This window comes from Salmo trutta, chromosome 22 (assembly GCF_901001165.1).
Source record: "Salmo trutta chromosome 22, fSalTru1.1, whole genome shotgun sequence".
NCBI lineage: Eukaryota > Metazoa > Chordata > Actinopteri > Salmoniformes > Salmonidae > Salmo > Salmo trutta.
In genome coordinates, this window is record NC_042978.1 from 23,639,487 (window position 1) to 23,658,242 (window position 18,756).

The 18,756-nt window shown below is 41.5% G+C and overlaps 3 protein-coding genes across 5 annotated transcripts; 1 reads left to right on the top strand and 2 right to left on the bottom strand.

Annotated features, from left to right (window-relative positions):
* Positions 1-4,887: 4,887 nt before the first annotated feature.
* Positions 4,888-8,967, bottom strand: LOC115158407 (fizzy-related protein homolog). Of its 2 annotated transcripts, none has more exons than XM_029707316.1 (13): positions 8,423-8,967; positions 8,073-8,201; positions 7,887-7,950; positions 7,658-7,785; positions 7,498-7,577; positions 7,217-7,400; positions 7,043-7,108; positions 6,823-6,925; positions 6,541-6,725; positions 6,170-6,403; positions 5,970-6,074; positions 5,792-5,884; positions 4,888-5,651 (listed from the first exon to the last, which is right to left on the bottom strand). In XM_029707316.1, the coding sequence occupies exons 1-13, from the start codon at positions 8,489-8,491 to the stop codon at positions 5,610-5,612; spliced, it is 1,482 nt and encodes a 493-aa protein (XP_029563176.1). In that variant the 5' UTR covers positions 8,492-8,967; the 3' UTR covers positions 4,888-5,609. The 2 variants fall into 2 exon arrangements, with proteins under 2 accessions (XP_029563176.1, XP_029563175.1); XM_029707315.1 differs by having other exon boundaries at positions 7,658-7,788.
* A 20-nt stretch (positions 8,968-8,987) lies between these two features.
* LOC115158408 (protein ANTAGONIST OF LIKE HETEROCHROMATIN PROTEIN 1) lies at positions 8,988-11,696 on the top strand. Its single transcript, XM_029707317.1, has 2 exons — positions 8,988-9,541; positions 9,727-11,696. The coding sequence occupies exons 1-2, from the start codon at positions 9,368-9,370 to the stop codon at positions 10,945-10,947; spliced, it is 1,395 nt and encodes a 464-aa protein (XP_029563177.1). The 5' UTR covers positions 8,988-9,367; the 3' UTR covers positions 10,948-11,696.
* On the bottom strand, positions 11,170-18,300 carry rfc4 (replication factor C (activator 1) 4). 2 transcript variants are annotated; one of them, XM_029707319.1, is made up of 11 exons: positions 18,140-18,300; positions 17,793-17,909; positions 17,501-17,579; positions 17,320-17,399; positions 17,074-17,193; positions 16,740-16,883; positions 16,456-16,576; positions 11,891-12,016; positions 11,692-11,772; positions 11,457-11,570; positions 11,170-11,370 (listed from the first exon to the last, which is right to left on the bottom strand). In XM_029707319.1, the coding sequence occupies exons 2-11, from the start codon at positions 17,903-17,905 to the stop codon at positions 11,281-11,283; spliced, it is 1,068 nt and encodes a 355-aa protein (XP_029563179.1). In that variant the 5' UTR covers positions 17,906-17,909; positions 18,140-18,300; the 3' UTR covers positions 11,170-11,280. The 2 variants fall into 2 exon arrangements, with proteins under 2 accessions (XP_029563179.1, XP_029563178.1); XM_029707318.1 differs by having other exon boundaries at positions 17,793-17,913; positions 18,140-18,299.
* Between the last annotated feature and the right edge of the window lie 456 nt (positions 18,301-18,756).

The window sequence follows — 18,756 nt, forward strand, 5'->3', positions numbered from 1 at the left end:
ACGCCGAGGTCCTTCACAGTTTTATTTGAGATGACTGTACAACCATCAAGATTAATTGTCAGATCCAACAGATCTCTTTGTTTCTTGGGACCTAGAACTAGCATCTCTGTTTTGTCCGAGTTTAAAAGTAAAACATTTGCCGCTATCCACTTCCTTATGTCTGAAATATAGGCTTCCAGGGAGAGCAATTTTGGGGCTTCACCATGTTTCATCGAAATGTACAGCTGTGTATCGTCCGCATAGCAGTGGTAGTTAACATTAGGTTTCCGAATGACATCACCAAGAGGTAAAATATATAGTGAAAACAATAGTGGACCTAAAACAGAACCTTGAGGAACACAGAAATGTACAGTTGATATGTCAGAAGACAAACCATCCACAGAGACAAACTGATATCTTTCCGACAGATAAGATCTAAACCAGGCCAGAACTTGTCCGTGTAGATCAATTTGGGTTTCCAATCTCTCCAAAAGAATCTGGTGATCGATGGTATCAAAAGCAGCACTAAGGTCTAGGAGCACGAGGACAGATGCAGAGCGTTGGTCTGACACCATTAACAGGTAATTAAACACCTTCACGAGTGCAGTCTCAGTGCTATGATGGCATGACCCCATAATTGTTACAATTACAATAAAAATAAATTGTTTATATAACATATTTAACATATATTTTAATATTTCTGTGGAACTGTAAAACAGAGTAAGATCATTTGAGCTTTGGAAACAACTGCTTTCATAAATGCATGGCTAGCCTCGTTTCGCTGGAGTAGTGTAAAATAAGCTTTATGTCAATGACCCAGCCTTAAGGAATTTAGTTTATTTAGATATCGAATTTGATTGCCCAACATCAATTTCAACATTATTTATTTTGTCTCCACCTAGAGTTTCCGCTTTCCTCTGTTGTGGTGCTGATGTGTTTTCTCTCGGGAGCTGTACATGGTCCTGAAATCAAATCATCTGATTTTGCTTGGACGCCAGCCTGATCTCCAGCTCCTTCCACCGCTGGAAACTATCTAGGTGGTCATGCGACTTCTCATGCGAGCTGAGGAGGTGGCACAGATTCTTCCAGTCCCTGGTTCCATCCCTGACCAGTGCAGATTTGCACTCGTGTGAAAAAGGTTTGCAGCAAAAACAGGAGGCTGCATCGTTTTGCTTGGAATAGACAAGCCTTGGTCTCTCCCAATTCTCCATCCTCCTATTGTAGTGGGCCACAGAAAACTTTCATTGTCCCTCATCTCTTGGGAAATTCCCCTCCTTATCCTGATGTGGCCCAGCCTGCACTAACATATCCCTTAAAAATCCATTCCTATATTTTGGCCACTCACCGGGATCTTTTATGTTTTTTTGTCTGGGAGTTCGGATTTAGCAGCAGCACCACCACTGTCATCTGGGACGGGGAGCGACGAATCTGAGTCTGGGTCCAAGATAGTAGGGTCTTCGCCGGCATTGTTTGGAGGTGTGGCTAGGCCTGGTGCGACCACCTGTTCTTGTCCAGACAGAGAGCTTTAATCATTGGTGGAAGTGCATGGCTCGGACTCCTCCGGTTTACCCTCTTCGCTGCTGGGATCAGCGAATTGGGGCTCGTCATTCTCGGCGAATGAATGGCCTGTCCTAGTAGGCTTGTCATTCTCCACACCAGCTGATGGACATTGCTGCACGCTGATCAATTTCACCAGCGAATTTGTCTTTGGTTTGAGATTATGCCTCTTTTCTCATTGTTTTTTTTAATATTCGCTTCCTGATAGTTTTTGTCTCTTAGACATGATAGCAAATTGTTTCAAATCTCTATAGATTACTTTTAGCTAAAATAATATCCACTAGTAGTAGCTAGCTAACGTTAACAAGCTAGGTTAGGCTACTGCCTTAATCACTAATCGTTTTCGTCACACACAAACAAAATAAAAATCCAATCATTTAATTGGCAGATTCATTTTTGTTAATGTTTCACAATTGGATGATCCCATATAAACACACGCATCACCATAGCTACCAAGGATAGTGGGAGTGAACTTCGGGAGAAGAGGGAATGGGGTGGGGCGGGAAGTGCAGCAAGGCTTTTTGTTGTTGTTGATTTAAACTTGCTTTAAAAAAAAATGTATGCACACAACAAATACATTTTTTTTTAAATATACAAACAAGAGTACATAAACCTAACAGACAGGGGTATTACATATCAAGATTCATTTTCAATTTGTTAAATACTTTTATGGTGCGTATTGCTTTTTTGTTTTTACATTTACTGATCATTTCAAAATAATATTCTTCATTTTATGGACAAAGAATCTTCCATGAAAGATAAACAAATGAACAATGAAAGTTAAATCAGGGTCCATATCATTTGGATCAAAATAAAACCTATCAGAGTCTTTCAAATTAACATTAATAGTCGTTTTTTTAAAAACAAAATCTTCTAACTCACTCCAAAATCTTCTGACATAAGAACAGTCCCAAAATAAATGGTCAAGAGTTTCTGGTTCACAACCACAAAATACACATTTGTTATCAATAGCTATTTTAAATCTATAATAAAGGTCTTTACAGGGTTGATTCTATGAATGAGTTTGTATGATACTTCTTTCACCTTATTAGATATACAATATTTACCAGATAACAACGAAACTTTGTTCCAGTTCACTTGTCCCAGGGCTGCATTCCAGTACATTTTGGCAGAGGGAATAGTAACACATTGACATAGTTTCATTATATACATGTTATTACATTTATAGTTTAAAATGTCAATTCCTTCTAATTGTATTGAGGCTACAAAATCCTCAACAGTTGCACTTTGAGTATCGTTATATTCTCCTAAAAGAAGAATAGCACCTTTAGGGACAACTCTAACAACAATTTGGTACTCCTCAGGAGTGAATGTAACATTGTGTGTTCTAATAAATTCTGGATAATCATATAATTGTCCATCATTTTTCAATAATTCTTTAACCCAAATAATGTTGTTGTCAAACCTGTTCTGGAAAAATAAAGACTTGTTTTTGTATTTATGTCTTTATTATTCCAGATTGTATACCAATGTGGGGGAAAATTGTGTTTGTACATGAGGTTCCAAGTTAGCAGTACTTGTTAATGAAAGTTTGCAAGCTTAACAGGGATTTTACCCATATCAAAGGTGCATTTCAGTAAGAATTCTAGACCACCAATCTGTTGGAATATTACATTAGGGATGATATTCCAAATGCAATCCTTATTTCTTAAATAGTTTTGTATCCATTTAATCTTAAATATTATATTAGAGGTTTTAAAATCCAGAGCATTCAACCCTCCCTCACTTTGGGTGCTACATATTACCGCTTTTCTTAAATAATGAGGTTTATTCCTCCACATGAAGTTAAATCATTTAGTATCAACCATCTTAGTTACTGACAGAGGAACATCCAAGGGAGGTATAAACTAATCGGGACAGACCTACAGATTTTGATAAAAGTGCACGTCCAGATAAAGAAAGGTCTCTTAATAACCAGGAGTTAAATCTCTTACCAGTTTTCTCTACAATAGGAGAGAAATTTAAGTTGGCCCTTTCTTTCTGATCTTTGCTAACTTTAATACCAAGATATGTGATCACATCTTTTAAAGGGATATTACATACTGAGTTTTAAGTCACATCTTTTCAACGCAAATAATTCCCATTTCCTAATATTCCGAGATAAACCTGATACATGTGAGAAGGCATTAATACACTCAATAGCTTTCCTGACTTCATTATGATCTTTCAAAAAAAGGTGGTGTCGTCAGCCAATTGTGAACATTTTATCTCTTTGTCTTGTATCTGAATACCCCTAAAACTATCCTTATTTATATGATGTGCCATAACTTGTCTGACAAATAAGAAAGGAGAAATTGGGCATCCTTGTTTAATTCCACGTCTAATGTCGAATCTTTGTGAAGTTCCATGGGATAATTTAACGGAGCTGTAACTAATATTGTAAAGTGTCTTAATTACACTTTGAAAATATTGATCAAAAGCAAAAAATCTAAGAGTCTCAAAAATAAAATAATGTTCAACTGTATCAAATGCCTTGTAAAAGTCTACAAATAAAATAATGCTATCTTCCATAATGTGCTCATTGTAGTCTATCAAGTCCAATACTAGTCGAACTGCAGCAAGGCTATGCGCTGGTGGCGCCGGAGGGCGGCAGCCAAATTGTCAAAATGCCGCCCCAAATTGATGTGCCGCCATAGGCTGGGGCCTAATCTTGCCTATTGGGAGGGCCGGCCCTGCTAATAGGCCAAAACCAGATCGTTGTTTAGATTGTCTCATGACGACAGATGCACATTTAAAAAGTATACTGAACAAAAATGTAAACACATGTTGGACCCATGTTTCATGAGCTGTAATAAAAGATCCCAGAATGTATGAAAAGCTTATTTCTCATTTTTCTGTGCAAAAATGTATTTACATCCCTGTTGGTGAGTGTTTCTACTTTGCCAAGATAATCCATTCACCTGACAGGTGTGGCATATCAAGAAGCTGATTAAACAGCATGATCATTACACAGGTGCACCTTGTGCTGGGGACAATAAAAGGCCACTCTAAAATGTGCAGTTTTGTCACACACCACAATGCCACAGGTGTCTCAAGTTTTGAAGGAGTGTGCAATTGGCATGCTGAATGCAGAAATGTCCACCCGAGCTATTGGAAGAGAATTCAATATTAATTTCTCTACCTACCATAAGCATTGTTTTAAAGAATTTGGCAGTACATCCAACCGGCCTCCAACCGCAGACCACGTGTAACCATGCCAGCCCAGAATTTCCACATCCGACTTCTTCACCTGCGGGATGGTCTGAGATGTCGCACTGCATGAGGCAAATGGTGGTCGCACCAGATACTGACTGGTTTTCTGATCCACGGCACTTTTTTTTAAGGCGTCTGTGACCAAGAGATGCAATTCTTTATTCCCAGTCATGTGAAATCCATACATTAGGGTCTAACTTATTTATTTAGCTAATTTCCTTATATGAACTATAACTCAGTAAAGTCTAAGAAAACACCAGACATTTCTTTTGAAATACTCTTGTTATATCTTGTTCTTGAGTTCCAGCAATTTAACATCACATTTTACTCAGTTTTGTTTACTCCACCCTACTATATTCAATGTAGTGCTTTGGCACATTTAGTGGCTATTTTTTTAATTCCAAAAGTTAATTGTTTTTCTTAAAACAACTGCCATGGATTGCCATGATTGTCCCATTATATTATACAATTTGCCCCAGTCTATATAACATTCAAATATAGAATTTCAAAAGGCAAAAAAAAATAATCAACAACTTAAATTGTAGATCCATTTCTCTACATTGTACTTTAAGGCTCCTTTAACACATACTTTCAACATAGACATGGAATACAAAAATCAACATAGAAAAAGCATAACTGTATATTGAAGTGTACATGAATAGAAAAAAATCTAATAAAAACATTGAGGACAAATTATTTTCTATCTGAAAATGATCCAGTTTCACTTTTTTCTGGGCAAAGTAAAACAGTTCTTTCCTCCCATGACAAGATGTCATGTCCATGTTGGGTCATTCTTTTGCATTGGGTTGATGAATGTTGTGATGAATTCAAGGCACTCCAAGTCCATTCCTGCGTTGCCGTTATCTTATCCTGGTAAAGAGGTTTAAAACTGACACAGATTCCTGAATAAAAAGAGGAAAAAGTTCATTTAAAATCACAGGACAACAAGAAAGTAAAACATAGACACGTACTGTAATTTTAAGAGCAGATTTGAGTGTAGTGTGTACTGTACAGAAATGTGAAAAAAACTCCACTTTTGCACCTTTGTTGACCGTGTTTTACTAAAGAGATTCCAAAAGCGTAGCGTTTCATCACCAGCCCCTGTGACGATGGCCTCACCATCAGGAGACATTGCCTTCATAGTGCAGGGGATAGACAATATCAGAACATTAGGAAAAGCTAGGAGGTTAGGAACATCAAAACAAGACAATGTTACTTACCAGGTAGAGCACCCTGTACGAGTGTCCGGTAAGCTTGGCTACTTGACTGAGTGCAGGATATTTCCACACCAGGATCTGATTCTGAGAGTAACCATGTGTGCTGACCTATAGAAAAGGGAGAGTGCCACCAGACCATCAAAGTGCCATCAAGGTTTAAATAACGTTATAGGATCACCATCTCAACAGTGAGTGGTACGTACCAGTTCATTGGCATGTTTCGACCATGCCAGGTTGCAGACCTGCGAGCCTGTGTCCATGCACTGCAGTGGCTGTGCGGTGAGCGTGTTCCAGAAGCGAATGCAGCGGTCAGCCGTTCCTCCCCCAGATGCCAGCAGCCCGTGCTGGTGGGGGGACCAGGCGATGGCTTTGACTGCAGCTAGGTGATCCGTGTACTGCTGCACTGGTGCCGTACTAGAGTGGTTCCACACAAGCAGCTGAGAGAAATGCAGGCCATAACCAGAACAGACATGCATGGTTGGTGAGGTTGTCATGTTATGTAAACTTGGCTAATCTATGTTAAAAGCCATATCTGAGGGTTGTGGACACAGAGTCATGATATATGCTATTATACCTTATTGTCGTTGCCCCCAGATGCAAGCAGCTGGTGGTCTGTACTCCACTTCAGACCACACACTTCCTGCCGGTGACCCTGCAACTGACGGTCAGACTGGAGAGGTGGTGTGCGAATGTCCCTCTGCAGGATCATACGGTCTCGACTACCTGATGACAACTGGTCTGCGTTCCATGCCAGTGCACCTGTGGAAGATCAGACATGGGAATGGTGAGGGAGAGACCGATGAAATGAACAACTAGTATGCTACATCTATAACAGGGATTTCCACTGAGTGCTCACCAACTCTAGCAGTGTGACCCTCTAGTGTAAAGAGCTTTTTGCCAGCTGCTGCATCCCAGATCTGTACGTAGCCTTTGTGAGTCCCCACCGCCACATGATTGCCCTGAATCAGAAACGCACAGCATTGGAGTCAGCAAACCACACACAAAAAACACCTAGAGCAAGTAAAAAGTGTTATGGTGGGATTTACAAACGGCAGATTATATGGAGTTGAACTCACTCTCTCTGACCAGCCCACGGACGTAACAGAATTTCCCTCCACTGATAAGTCACACAGACGAGTTACCTGGAAAGACAAATCAATGCTCTCTGAGGGTTTGTATAGAAATGAACACCATGTGTAATGAGAGGCTAATTAAATCATATGCACATGTATTAGTCACACAAGCAGTACCTGGCTGGTGCAGGCACTCCAGAGATAGACGCATGTGCCTAAGCCAACACTCAGCACATTTAAAGCAGACCAGTCCACAAGGTTGAGGTAGAAGTCATCCTGTAGTTCTGGAGCATCCAAGACCTTGAATGGGATCTTTGAGATTTTACGAGTCTGCTTCCTGGGTGACCGTAGCAACTTCTGACTGCACAGAAAGAAAACAAACCAAATGAAAAAACATTGATTTGAAGTTAACAGTAACCACCCTGCATCTTTACAGAGACACCAACTTATGAATTTACCTTTTGCTACTGACAGGTGACAATGAGTAGGGAGAGATGCCATTGTCCTCATCTGTTGTGCTCCTAGCACTGAGAGAGTACTGCACATAAAGGAAAAGATTTGGGTCAGACCTTGCTCCAGAATAACTTCATGTAGCTTGGAAACAAATTAGATTCTTACACTGAAGAGACTCCTCTTTTCCGGCGTGGATGGCTGCAACCGTCTGTCCTCTGTCTGGGGGTCCTGAACTTTGTCAATGCCTGCTCCGAGCAGCTCATTTTTCAGCAAAGCAGAGTAGGCCAGCCCATCTGCTAATTCAGAACCACAGTTACATTAACTACTATAATGTATGCTGTTCTTAAATGTTAGTAATTTCATCTGATGTGGCATAGTTTGTTATGTAACTTACCTTTGCTGCTATCAGATGTCGCATCCTTTGTTTTTCTATTCTGACTTGGTGATTTCTCATTCTCCTAAAAACGCAGATCACATAAACATTTCTCCATGAGCTGACTAAATGTGTCAATAAAAGAAGCTATAGTGAGGTAATGTATTATAATTGATAGGGTATTAAAGAGGTTTAAGTGACATATACATTGATCCTGTGGAAGTTGATGTTCCAGTTGGCCCCTGCACGGGATGGGATGAACCTGTCACCGTGTTTGCTGGGAGAGGACATTGGGGAGTTGTTGGGCGTCAGGTTTCGCATCACCTCGGTCACCTTCTGTATAATGACAACATGTAAAATAATGACTAATGATGAATCATGACAGGTAAATGGAGAACCAACAAGTGCCAGTGTCCTTTTAAAATAACATTGTTCTAATAGTATGGTCATCACTGCACCACGTTGGTTAGGTGAGACACACCTTCCTTTTAATAACACTTCAGAAATGTTCCCAGTAATATAATAAAAGCGAGAGTGGCATGATAATGAATACTCACAATGGGGCTGGTGTTTTCGTTCTGAATGTTGATCTGCCGAAGCAGGCGACGCTGATACTCTTGGTCCATAGTAGTGGTAGTGCCTCGCTGGCTGGATCTTGATTGGAAAGCCACAGTTAAAAGAGCAGTCTACTGCTGGCACTGATCCTCTGCACATTGCATGCCAGGTATTTTTTTTAACCAAGTTAACAGAAACAACACCACCAAAGAAATGAGGGTTCAGTCTACGTCGATGACATTTCACTAAACCACAGATAGCTAGCTAACTTCACTAAGGTCCGGAAGAATAGACAGGGAGCCTTCCCGTCTGCTTGGTAACGTTAGCAAGCTAAGCTAACTCTGATAAGCTACCAAATACCACACACAACGCCTTGGACACGGAAGTAAATATTTTTAAATCGAGTGCAGGTGTCAGGACACACCAGTATAATTTTTCTCTTATTCACGAGCAACTGAGGAGCAATAATGTAGAATGAAATAAGTACACGTTCTGTGTGCTAGCTAGTTAACGTTAGCCGGCTAGCATAAAATGTTACTGACCAAATTGCAATGCATTGTGGGAAATGTTTACGTAGCTAAGCTGTTCAAATCAAAACACTGAACAGTCACACGTTGTTGCCAGAGGAGAAGAATGCTGCTGCAGCTAGCTAACGTCCGTTTGGTGAATTCTGAAAACGCACATAAGCTATGTCGTTAGGTTAGCTAATCAACGTAGCTACTTCCTTTGCTAACAGTATACACAGGTTAGCAAGCAAAGAGTTTAGCCAAATAATACTCATAACCAGAGCCATCTATGTATCTTAATACATGGCTGTGCTGATAACACCCATGGAATTATAATGAGTTAACGTTATCTAGCTCAAATTGAGCTTGAAAACATAGCAGTTAGCTGCATGCATGTCTCCATTCTGATGCTGTAACGTTAGCTAGATTCGACTCTAAGCCATGGAGAGTTCTATGAAAAAAGCTGTTGTGGAACGGAGGTCGAGGCTTCTGTATCTGTCCATGAGGCGTAGAGAGAAGATTAGGAAAGCCATCATGGATAAACGGATGGAAATCCAACGGCATATCAGACATAGAATGTATATCCTCAACAAAATGAAGAGGCTTGCACATACAGTAAGTAACACTTTGATGTGGAATCAACCTGACATAAGGTCAAGTGTCTGTATCAAGAGAACACATGCAGTATTTCAAAGCCAAAATCAAATAGCCTAGGTGATTCAAACATCCCAACTTGAACAGTTTTTCAATGAGTAAAAAGTGGCAATTCAAATATCCATAATTGCTATATCTTTTTCTAGTTTCAGCCACCACCAAGCTCACCTTCAAGACCATCCTCCCCATCAAGACCCTCACCCATGAGACATTACTCACCTGCAGAGCCTAAATCAGACTGGTGGGAGAGGGTTGTGACTAAGGAGTTCCATCCTCAAGACTGGCTCAACACATTCCATCTGACCAAGGACACATTTGACCTACTCTGTGACCAGCTCAGACCGGAAGTTAAAGACCCTACCTGTCATGTCTCTCTGGAGAAACGCGTGGCAATGGTTATATTACGGTTGGCCACCAACTTGGACTATCTCTCTATCGGTGACCTACTTGGCACGAGCAGCACCACAGTAATCAAATATGTACGAGACGTATGCAATACCATTGTGACCGTGCTGAAGCCACTCTTCATTCATCAGCCAAGTGAACAGGAGCTAGAGGAAATTGCTGCTGCGTTCAACACACAGTGGGGTTTCCCTCATTGTGTGGGTGTCATTGATTCCCTTCACATTTCTGTGAAATCTCAAAGCCAAACCAGTGATGGCTGGAACAGCAAAGGATGGCCCTCCACGGTGGTGCAGGGAGTTGTGAATGGACGTGGTCACTTCTGGGACATCCGTGTAGGCTTTTCAGGCAGCACTGATGATGCAACCATACTGCAGGGCTCTGAACTATGGATGTTGGCGAGAGAAGGGGGACTGTCACCTAAGACACCTCACAAACTCATGGGCCAACCTCTTGGCTATGTGCTGTTGGGTGATGCAGCCTTCCCTTTGCAGACCTGGCTGCTCAAATGTTATCCAGAGTCACCTCAACTAACACCTCAGCAACGTACATTTAATACTCAGCTAAGCCAAGCACGGACCCCTATTGAGGTTACCTTTCGTCGCCTGAAAGCCCGCTGGCAGTGCTTAAAGCGCAACAACAGCAATGCTGCCCTGATCCCTGTGATGACTCAGGCATGCTGCATTCTACATAATATGTGTGAGATGAATAATGATCCCTTTATAGAGAAGTGGCTTGAAGAGACGAGCCAAAGCCTTTCCCAGCCTTGTGACCTAGCTCCTGCATGTCTGGATGACTCCAATGGCGAGGCGGTGAGGTCTTTGCTATGCAATTACCTCCATCAGCTACCAGAATCACAGAAGCAGGGCAGTACACATACAGCGCCACCTGACCTGGCAGACTCTCGCCCTGTCACACTCTCTGAGTGTGCTGAAGCAGTCAACATATTAACTACACTAGACTGACAATGTTGATCTGTTACATCTGTAATCCTACTTTTCAAATGCATTGAAAAGTGATGTGTGTGTATGTATGACGTATATTATGGACAGTATGTGCATGTCTGCCATGAAGCATCCATCTTTGTTTCCTAACTGACTCAAAGCCCAGATGATAAATGTGAAAATGTTTCTATAAAACTGACCCCTGAAGTATGACTTGAACAGCACTGATTGACAAAGACAGTATTTACAGGAAACAATTAACATTTTAATACAGTCAACCTACAAAAATGTATAGAAAAGGCTGTTGGTCTAGATGCATATGGAGAGGAATGATCCATAAGGTTGTGGAGTCAGTTACTCAGTGGCTTGCTGCATGATCACAGAACACAGACTCAGCATCTGCAGGTACTCATCTGCACCATCCACTAAACACTTGTCAACCACCTGAAAAATTAGACAAATCAATAAGTCACTACTACTGTAAAATAAATGCCACATTGATGTAAGTTATGCCATTTTGAAACACCTACTGCCATCTTTTCCGTGATGGCAGACTTCTGCTTGTCATTCAGCTCTTCCTCTATGATGGCTTCGTGTAGCTGGTTGACGATCTGTGTGGCAGCATAGCCCTCATCTACCATGTTCTGTAAGTGGAAGAATGGCCGGGTGATTAGTCTGACAAAAAGCTGCTACATTAAAAGTGTCATGCAGTTAGATTTTCGATCCCTATGTAATGAAGCAGCAATAAAAAGTGAATGTGCATACCCGAACAGCAATCTCTAGTTTTTCAAATGTTCCCTTGTAACAGATTTTGAGCAAATTGTCAATCATCTTGGGAGGAACAACCTTAGAGAGGAATGTGAGCATAGGTGTCAGCAAAGTTGGATACCTCTCTTTTGACTAGGCTGCAGTGCATAAAACAGGCAACTATTGTTGATGATTGATATACAATAAAAGCACTCACCCCTGCTATCTCTATGACCGCACTCTCCGTGATCTCATTATCTGTGTTCAGCCGTGCAGCACTTTGAAGAAAGGTTATGGCTTTTCTAAGATCCCCTTCTGAAACCTTTACCAACGCTGCAATACCCTGCAGGAAAACAGAATGGAAGACGATTTTTATTAACTTTTATTTAACCAGGGGAAAAACACATATTTGACCTAGGTCTCATTTGCAAATGTGCCCTGGGATCAATACAGAAAATACAATTATACACAATTTAAAACAATAAATAAATAGCAAATATTATATATAAAAAAAAAAAAACACATTCATCAATATAAAAATTCCTTTCTCCTAAACTGACCCAGAGACAACACATCCAAATGAAAAGTTACTTGGAGATTATCCCACATGATAGGGGCCTGATAGGAAAAGACAGATTTACCCAGCTCTGTGGAGTCTCCAGCATTAACCAACCCTGTGTTGTAATCAGAGTTTCTATAGTTCCACAATGATGTTAAGTAAATTGTAGTTTGAGTTAGGCTTTATAAACAAAAACAGAATAATGAAATGACCTGTGTTTTTAGCAAGGTCCAACCAACTTTACGATAAAAACATCTAACAGTAAAAACGGTTTGATGTTATAAAATGAAGTGTTTATTTTATTTCACCTTTATTTAACCAGGTAGGCTAGTTGAGAACAAGTTCTCATTTACAACTGCGACCTGGCCAAGAATAAAGCAAAGCAGTTCGACACATACAACAACACAGAGTTACACATGGAATAAACAAACATACAGTCAATAATACAGTAGAAAAAAAGTCTACATACAGTGTGTGCAAATGAGGTCATGGCCATGGTGGTGAAGTAAATACAATATACCAATTAAACACTGGAGTGATTGATGTGCAGAAGATGAATGTGCAAGTAGATACTGGGGTGCAAAGGAGCAAGATAAAAAAATACAGTATGGGGATCAGGTAGTTGTATGGGCTATTTACAGATGGGCTATGTACAGGTGCAGTGATCTGTGAGCTGCTCTGACAGCTGGTGCTTAAAGCTAGTGAGGGAGATATGAGTCTCCAGCTTCAGTGATTTTTGCAGTTCGTTCCAATCATTGGCAGCAGAGAACTGGAAGGAAAGGCGGCCAAAGTAGGAATTGGCTTTGGGGGTGACTAGTGAGATATACTTGCTGGAGCGCGTGCTACGGGTGGGGGCTGCTATGGTGACCAGTGAGCTGAGATAAGGCGGAGCTTTACCTAGCAGAGACTTGTAAATGACCTGGAGCCAGTGGGTTTGGCGACGAGTATGAAGCGAGGGCCAGCCAACGAGAGCGTACAGGTCGCAATGGTGGGTAGTATATGGGGCTTTGGTGACAAAACGGATGGCACTGTGATAGACTGCATCCAATTTGTTGAGTAGAGTGTTGGAGGCTATTTTGTAAATGACATCGCCGAAGTCAAGGATCGGTAGGATGGTCAGTTTTACGAGGGTATGTTTGGCAGCATGAGTGAAGGATGCTTTGTTGCGAAATAAGAATTCTAGATTTCACTTTGGATTGGAGATGCTTAATGTGAGTCTGGAAGGAGTTTACAGTCTAACCAAATACCTAGGTATTTGTAGTTGTCCACATATTCTAAGTCAGAACCGTCCAGAGTAGTGATGCTGGGCGGGCAGGCAGGTGTGGGCAGCGATCGGTTGAAGAGCATGCATTTAAGAGCAGTTGGAGGCAACGGAAGGAGAGTTGTATGGCATTGAAGCTCATCTGGAGGTTAGTTAACGCAGTGTCCAAAGGGCCAGAAGTATACAGAATGGTGTTGTCTGCGTAGAGGTGGATCAAAGAATCACCAGCAGCCACAGCAACATCATTGATGTATAGAGAAGAGTCGGCCCGAGAATTGAACCCTGTGGCAACCCCATAGAGACTGCCAGAGGTCCAGACAACAGGCCCTCCGATTTCACACACTGAACTCTATCAGAGAAGTAGTTGGTGAACCAGGCGAGGCAGTAACTTGAGAAACCAAGGCTGTTTAGTCTGCCGATAAGAATGTGGTGATTGACAGAGTCGAAAGCCTTGGCCAGGTCGATGAATACGGCTGCACAGTAATGTCTCTTATCGATGGCGGTTATGATATTGTTTAGGACCTTGAGCGTGGCTGAGGTGCACCCATGACCAGCTCTGAAACCAGATTGCATAGCGGAGAAAGTACGGTGGGATTCGAAATGGTCGGTGATCTGTTTGTTAACTTGGCTTTCGAAGACTTTAGAAAGGCAGGGCAGGATGGATATAGGTCTGTAGCAGTTTAGGTCTAGAGTGTCTCCCCCTTTGAAGAGGGGGATGATCACGGCAGCTTTCCAATCTTTGGGAATCTCAGCCGATACGAAAGAGGTTGAACAGGCTAGTAATAGGGGTTGCAACAACTTCGGCAGATCATTTTAGAAAGAGAGGGTCCAGATTGTCTAGCCCGGCTGATTTGTAGGGGTCCAGATTTTGCAGCTCTTTCAGAACATCAGCTATCTGGATTTGGGTGAAGGAGAAATGGGGGAGGCTTGGGCGAGTTGCTGTGGGGGGTGCCGGGCAGTTGACCGGGGTAGGGGTAGCAGGTGCCAAGCATGGCCAGCTGTAGAAAAATGCTTATTGAAATTCTCAATTATAGTGGATTTATCGGTGGTGACAGTTTTTCCTAGCCTCATTGCAGTGGGCAGCTGGGAGGAGGTGCTCTTATTCTCCATGGACTTTACAGTGTCCCAGAACTTTTTTGAGTTTGTGCTACAGGATGCAAATTTCTGTTTGAAAAAGCTAGCTTTTGCTTTCCTAACCGCCTGTTTATATTGGTTCCTAACCTCCCTGAAAAGCTGCATATCACAGGGGCTATTCGATGCTAATGCAGTACGCCACAGGATGTTTTTGTGCTGGTCAAGGGCAGTCAGGTCTGGAGTGAACCAAGGGCTATATCTGTTCCTGGTTCTACATTTTTTTGAATGGAGCATTCTTATTTAAGATGGTGAGGAAAGCACTTTTAAAGAATAACCAGGCATCCTCTAATGACGGGATGAGGTCAATATCATTCCAGGATCCCCCGGCCAGGTCGATTAGAAAGGCCTGCTCGCTGAAGTGTTTTAGGGAGCGTTTGACAGTGATGAGGGGTGGTCATTTGACCGCAGACCCATTTCGGATGCAGGCAATGATCGCTGAGATCTTGGTTGAAAACAGCAGAGGTGTATTTGGAGGGCAAGTTGGTTAGGATGATATCTATGAGGGTGCCCATGTTTATGGATTTGGGGTTGTACCTGGTAGGTTCATTGATAATTTGTGTGAGATTGAGGGCATCAAGCTTAGATTGTAGGATGGCTGGGGTGTTAAGCATGTCCCAGTTTAGGTCACCTAGCAGCACGAGCTCTGAAGATAGATGGGGGGCAATCAATTCACATATGGTGTCCAAGACACAGCTGGGGGCAGAGGGTGGTCTATAGCAAGCGGCAACGGTGAGAGACTTGTTTCTGTGTGCTATGATAAATTGTGTCCAAGGGCTTCAAAACACTGGTAGCTGCATTCATGTATATAATATCACCATAATCTATAACAGAAATAAATGTGGACTGAATATTTGTTTTCTACTATTTAATATAAAGGTCCTATTCCTATGGAAGAAGCCCAACTTAATTCTTAATTTTTTGAGTAACTCGTCAAAATGCTTTTTAAAAGATAACTTTACCTCAATCCAGATATTTATAGGCGTGGACACGATCAATCCAGATATTTATAGGCGTGGACACGATCAATTGGGGCACCATCTAACATACTTATGCATAAATCATCAGTTACATTATTACATGATTTGGAAAATAACATGTACTTGGTTTTACCAGCATTTAGTATCAACTTCTGGTCAACCAAGGCCTTCTGCAAGGTAGTAAAAGCAGATTGAAGAGTCAGAGCCTGAGCTGCCATAGGGGCAGTAGCGTATACAACAGTGTACGCAGATGACATGAAAGTTACAGTTTTGTACAGATAGACCAATGCTGTTAATACAAATAGTGAAAAGAACTAGACCAAGAATTGAACCCTGTGTGACACCTTTTGTTATGTCTAGAAATCCTGACTTAACCCCATCAGTAAGTATACACTGTTCTGTCTTTTAAATAATTCTCAAACCAGCTGCAAGCAGTCCGATCTAAGCCAATCATAGAGTTTCTGAATAAGTAAGGTGTGATCCACAGTGTCGAGTGCCTTGGACAGGTCAATGAAGAAGGCAGCACAGTGTTTCTTCGTATCTAAACAATTTATGACATAATTTAAAACCATAGAAGTAGTAGAGATGATACTATGACCTGGTCTGAACCTGGACTGTTTTACATTCAGAAAAGATGTAGCAGTTAAAAGGGATCCAGCTGAGTATTAATCAATGATTCCAGGATTTTTTCTAGGCAAGAGAGTTTGGTAAGGGGACGATAATTATTTAGATCACTCAGGTCGCCACCTTTATGTAGAGGAAGCACATGGGCTGCCTTCCAAACTCTAGGGATAGTACTCAATATAATTGTAAAACAATGATGATGCAGTGTGTGCAGTTGTAATCATTACCTCCTTTGAGTACTTGAGATTCTCCTTGTCACAGATATCCAGCAGGCGCTCTTCTTGGACCTGATTTGCTAGAGGTTTGAAGCGGAATTTGGAGCATCTGGATGTCAAGGGCTCAATAATCCTGGAAATAAAATCACAGAAAATCACAATAAAATCACAGATTTAACATTTATTACATCATATTGTAAAGTGTCTCAAAGAGTTTGTAATGTTATGTAAAAAAAAAATACAACTTATAGATTTCATATTCTAGAGTGCCTCTTGGAATACGAAGCCCAATTGACCTGCTGATGTAGTTGCAGATGAGACAGAAGCGGGTGGTCCGGGACTCCTTCTCCATGGTGCGTCTGAGAGCAGCCTGAGCAGCATTGGTCATTGAGTCAGCCTCATCCAGGATGATGATCTTAAAGGGTGGACATGGTTTCCCACTGTCAGAGGTGAGGAATGGAAAGAGGCTTTAATATCCTAATTTAACATGAACAATATGCTGACTGTTATAGGGGGTAAGGAAGGTACATGTATTATATGATCTGATTTGTTGTGTAGATTGAGCTAGCTACGTGTGTGTTTGGGGGGGGGTATGTGAATGTAATGAAGGTTAATTAAACTGGTACTTGCTCAGTGCGGTGGCCTGCTACAGTCAGCTGGGCAAATCTCTTGACTTTCTCTCTCACCACCTGAATCCCTCTCTCATCGGAGGCGTTCAGCTCCAGCACTCTCTGTCGGTACAGCTCTGGCCTGTGGAAAGGAACGGAAACTGAAAACTTACTGTGGTGTAGACAATCACTGAAACCCACAAACGCAGATCTGCATCAGTTGGGAGTTGGAATGCAGTAATCTGGAAAGCTGGTGAGTCACTCTCACCCATAAAGTTCCCTGGCTGCAGCCAGGATGGTGGAGGTCTTTCCTGTTCCAGGTGGTCCATAGAACAGTAGATTGGGGAGCTGCAGCAGAAATCATGTAATATTCAAACAGAATCCCAGGCAGACAGTATTTACCCTAAGCATATGAAGTCACTACTCATGGAATTGAAGAGGCTACTTACATCAGCGCCCTCTATAGTCTTCTTCAGCACAGCAACCACCTCCTCTTGAAACGCCACCTCTTCCATACATTTTGGTCTACTGTAAACAGCCAAACAAGGGTTTTCAGTGTAGTTGATCAAATGAATGCAGGGTTTTCTATCTGACTAAACATATTAAGCCACTTTAATTATCACCAAGATATTTGTCTGCAGCTACCGAATAGCATTTCTATTCTTTGGGTGTCTGTAATTACATTCTATGAATGAAGATTCTCAAGGGCTTATACTACAGCCGCTGAGAAATTGAACTTACTATTTCTCTACCCAGGGGACAGATTTCTGCTTCTTCTCTCCACTGGTCCCTGTACCTTTCTCTTTCAGAGGTCTGGTGCCTTGAGTTGATGTTCCTTTCAAAAACGCCTGCATGGCTCTTCCTTGAAAATAGGATTTAGAAAACAGATCACTGCCCATTAGTCACTGAGTCTTACTTGACTGTCTTGAGTGTCAAAAAGAGGGATACGTTCACCTCTTTCTTTGACAAGCTAGCTAACGTTAGCTGGCTAAACAATAACAACCAGCAGCTAGCTCGCAGAACAGTTAGCAAGTAGCAACAGTGCTCAGTAGCTAGCTATATAGCTTTGGTAATAAGAATGAACTTACCCAAAGTTGATTGAAACCAGACTTTACACTTAACTTACACCGTTTAAAATAATTAGGTATATGTAGCTAGATAAAATGCGCTGACATTCGGAATGTGTAATCTGTTGACATGTGTCGTTAATTTCCCGCCCTGACGGTTGTCACTAGTTACTATAGCCACAAAATTAGAATTATGTCTAAAACCCCGCCTATTTATAAAATGTATCTTCTTAAAATCAAACCCTAGACGTAACCCTAACCTTAACTGAACGGCTAACCTCATACCTAACATTACATTAAGATCAAAAAGCATTTTTGTTTTATTTTCATTAATTTTTACAACACAGACAATGTTGACTTTGTGGCTGTTGTAACTAGTGACAACCCGCCCTGATGGAGAAGATGCGACGCCTTCTTCCGCCTACGGTAATCTTTTTCCTCCAATCAGAGAGTTGAGCGACGGTAATGTTTTAATATTTCAAGACGTCTTCTCTTCATCCGTCTCCTCATCTTGGGCGGTAGCTCCTGTTGTACTACTATCGAATGATGTATTTAAAATAACATCGTGAGAAAATAAGTAAAATTATGCCATGGCATTGTTTAATACTCGTTTCTTATTGGCTTGAAGGGCATTCTAG

Excerpts from the sequence above, each read along its gene's own strand:
- LOC115158407 (XM_029707315.1), bottom strand. The coding sequence starts at position 8,491 with ATGGACCAAGAGTATCAGCGTCGCCTGCTTCGGCAGATCAACATTCAG. Across the intron at positions 7,401-7,497 it reads TCACCTGTCAGTAGCAAAAG|TCAGAAGTTGCTACGGTCAC; the intron begins GTAAATTCATAA and ends CTTTCTGTGCAG. Across the intron at positions 7,109-7,216 it reads GGAGTGCCTGCACCAGCCAG|GTAACTCGTCTGTGTGACTT; the intron begins GTACTGCTTGTG and ends TTGTCTTTCCAG.
- LOC115158408 (XM_029707317.1), top strand. The coding sequence starts at position 9,368 with ATGGAGAGTTCTATGAAAAAAGCTGTTGTGGAACGGAGGTCGAGGCTT. Across the intron at positions 9,542-9,726 it reads TGAAGAGGCTTGCACATACA|TTTCAGCCACCACCAAGCTC; the intron begins GTAAGTAACACT and ends ATCTTTTTCTAG.
- rfc4 (XM_029707319.1), bottom strand. The coding sequence starts at position 17,905 with ATGCAGGCGTTTTTGAAAGGAACATCAACTCAAGGCACCAGACCTCTG. Across the intron at positions 16,884-17,073 it reads GTAGCAGGCCACCGCACTGA|TGGGAAACCATGTCCACCCT; the intron begins GCAAGTACCAGT and ends CACCTCTGACAG. Across the intron at positions 12,017-16,455 it reads ATCTCAAGTACTCAAAGGAG|GGTATTGCAGCGTTGGTAAA; the intron begins GTAATGATTACA and ends GTTTTCCTGCAG.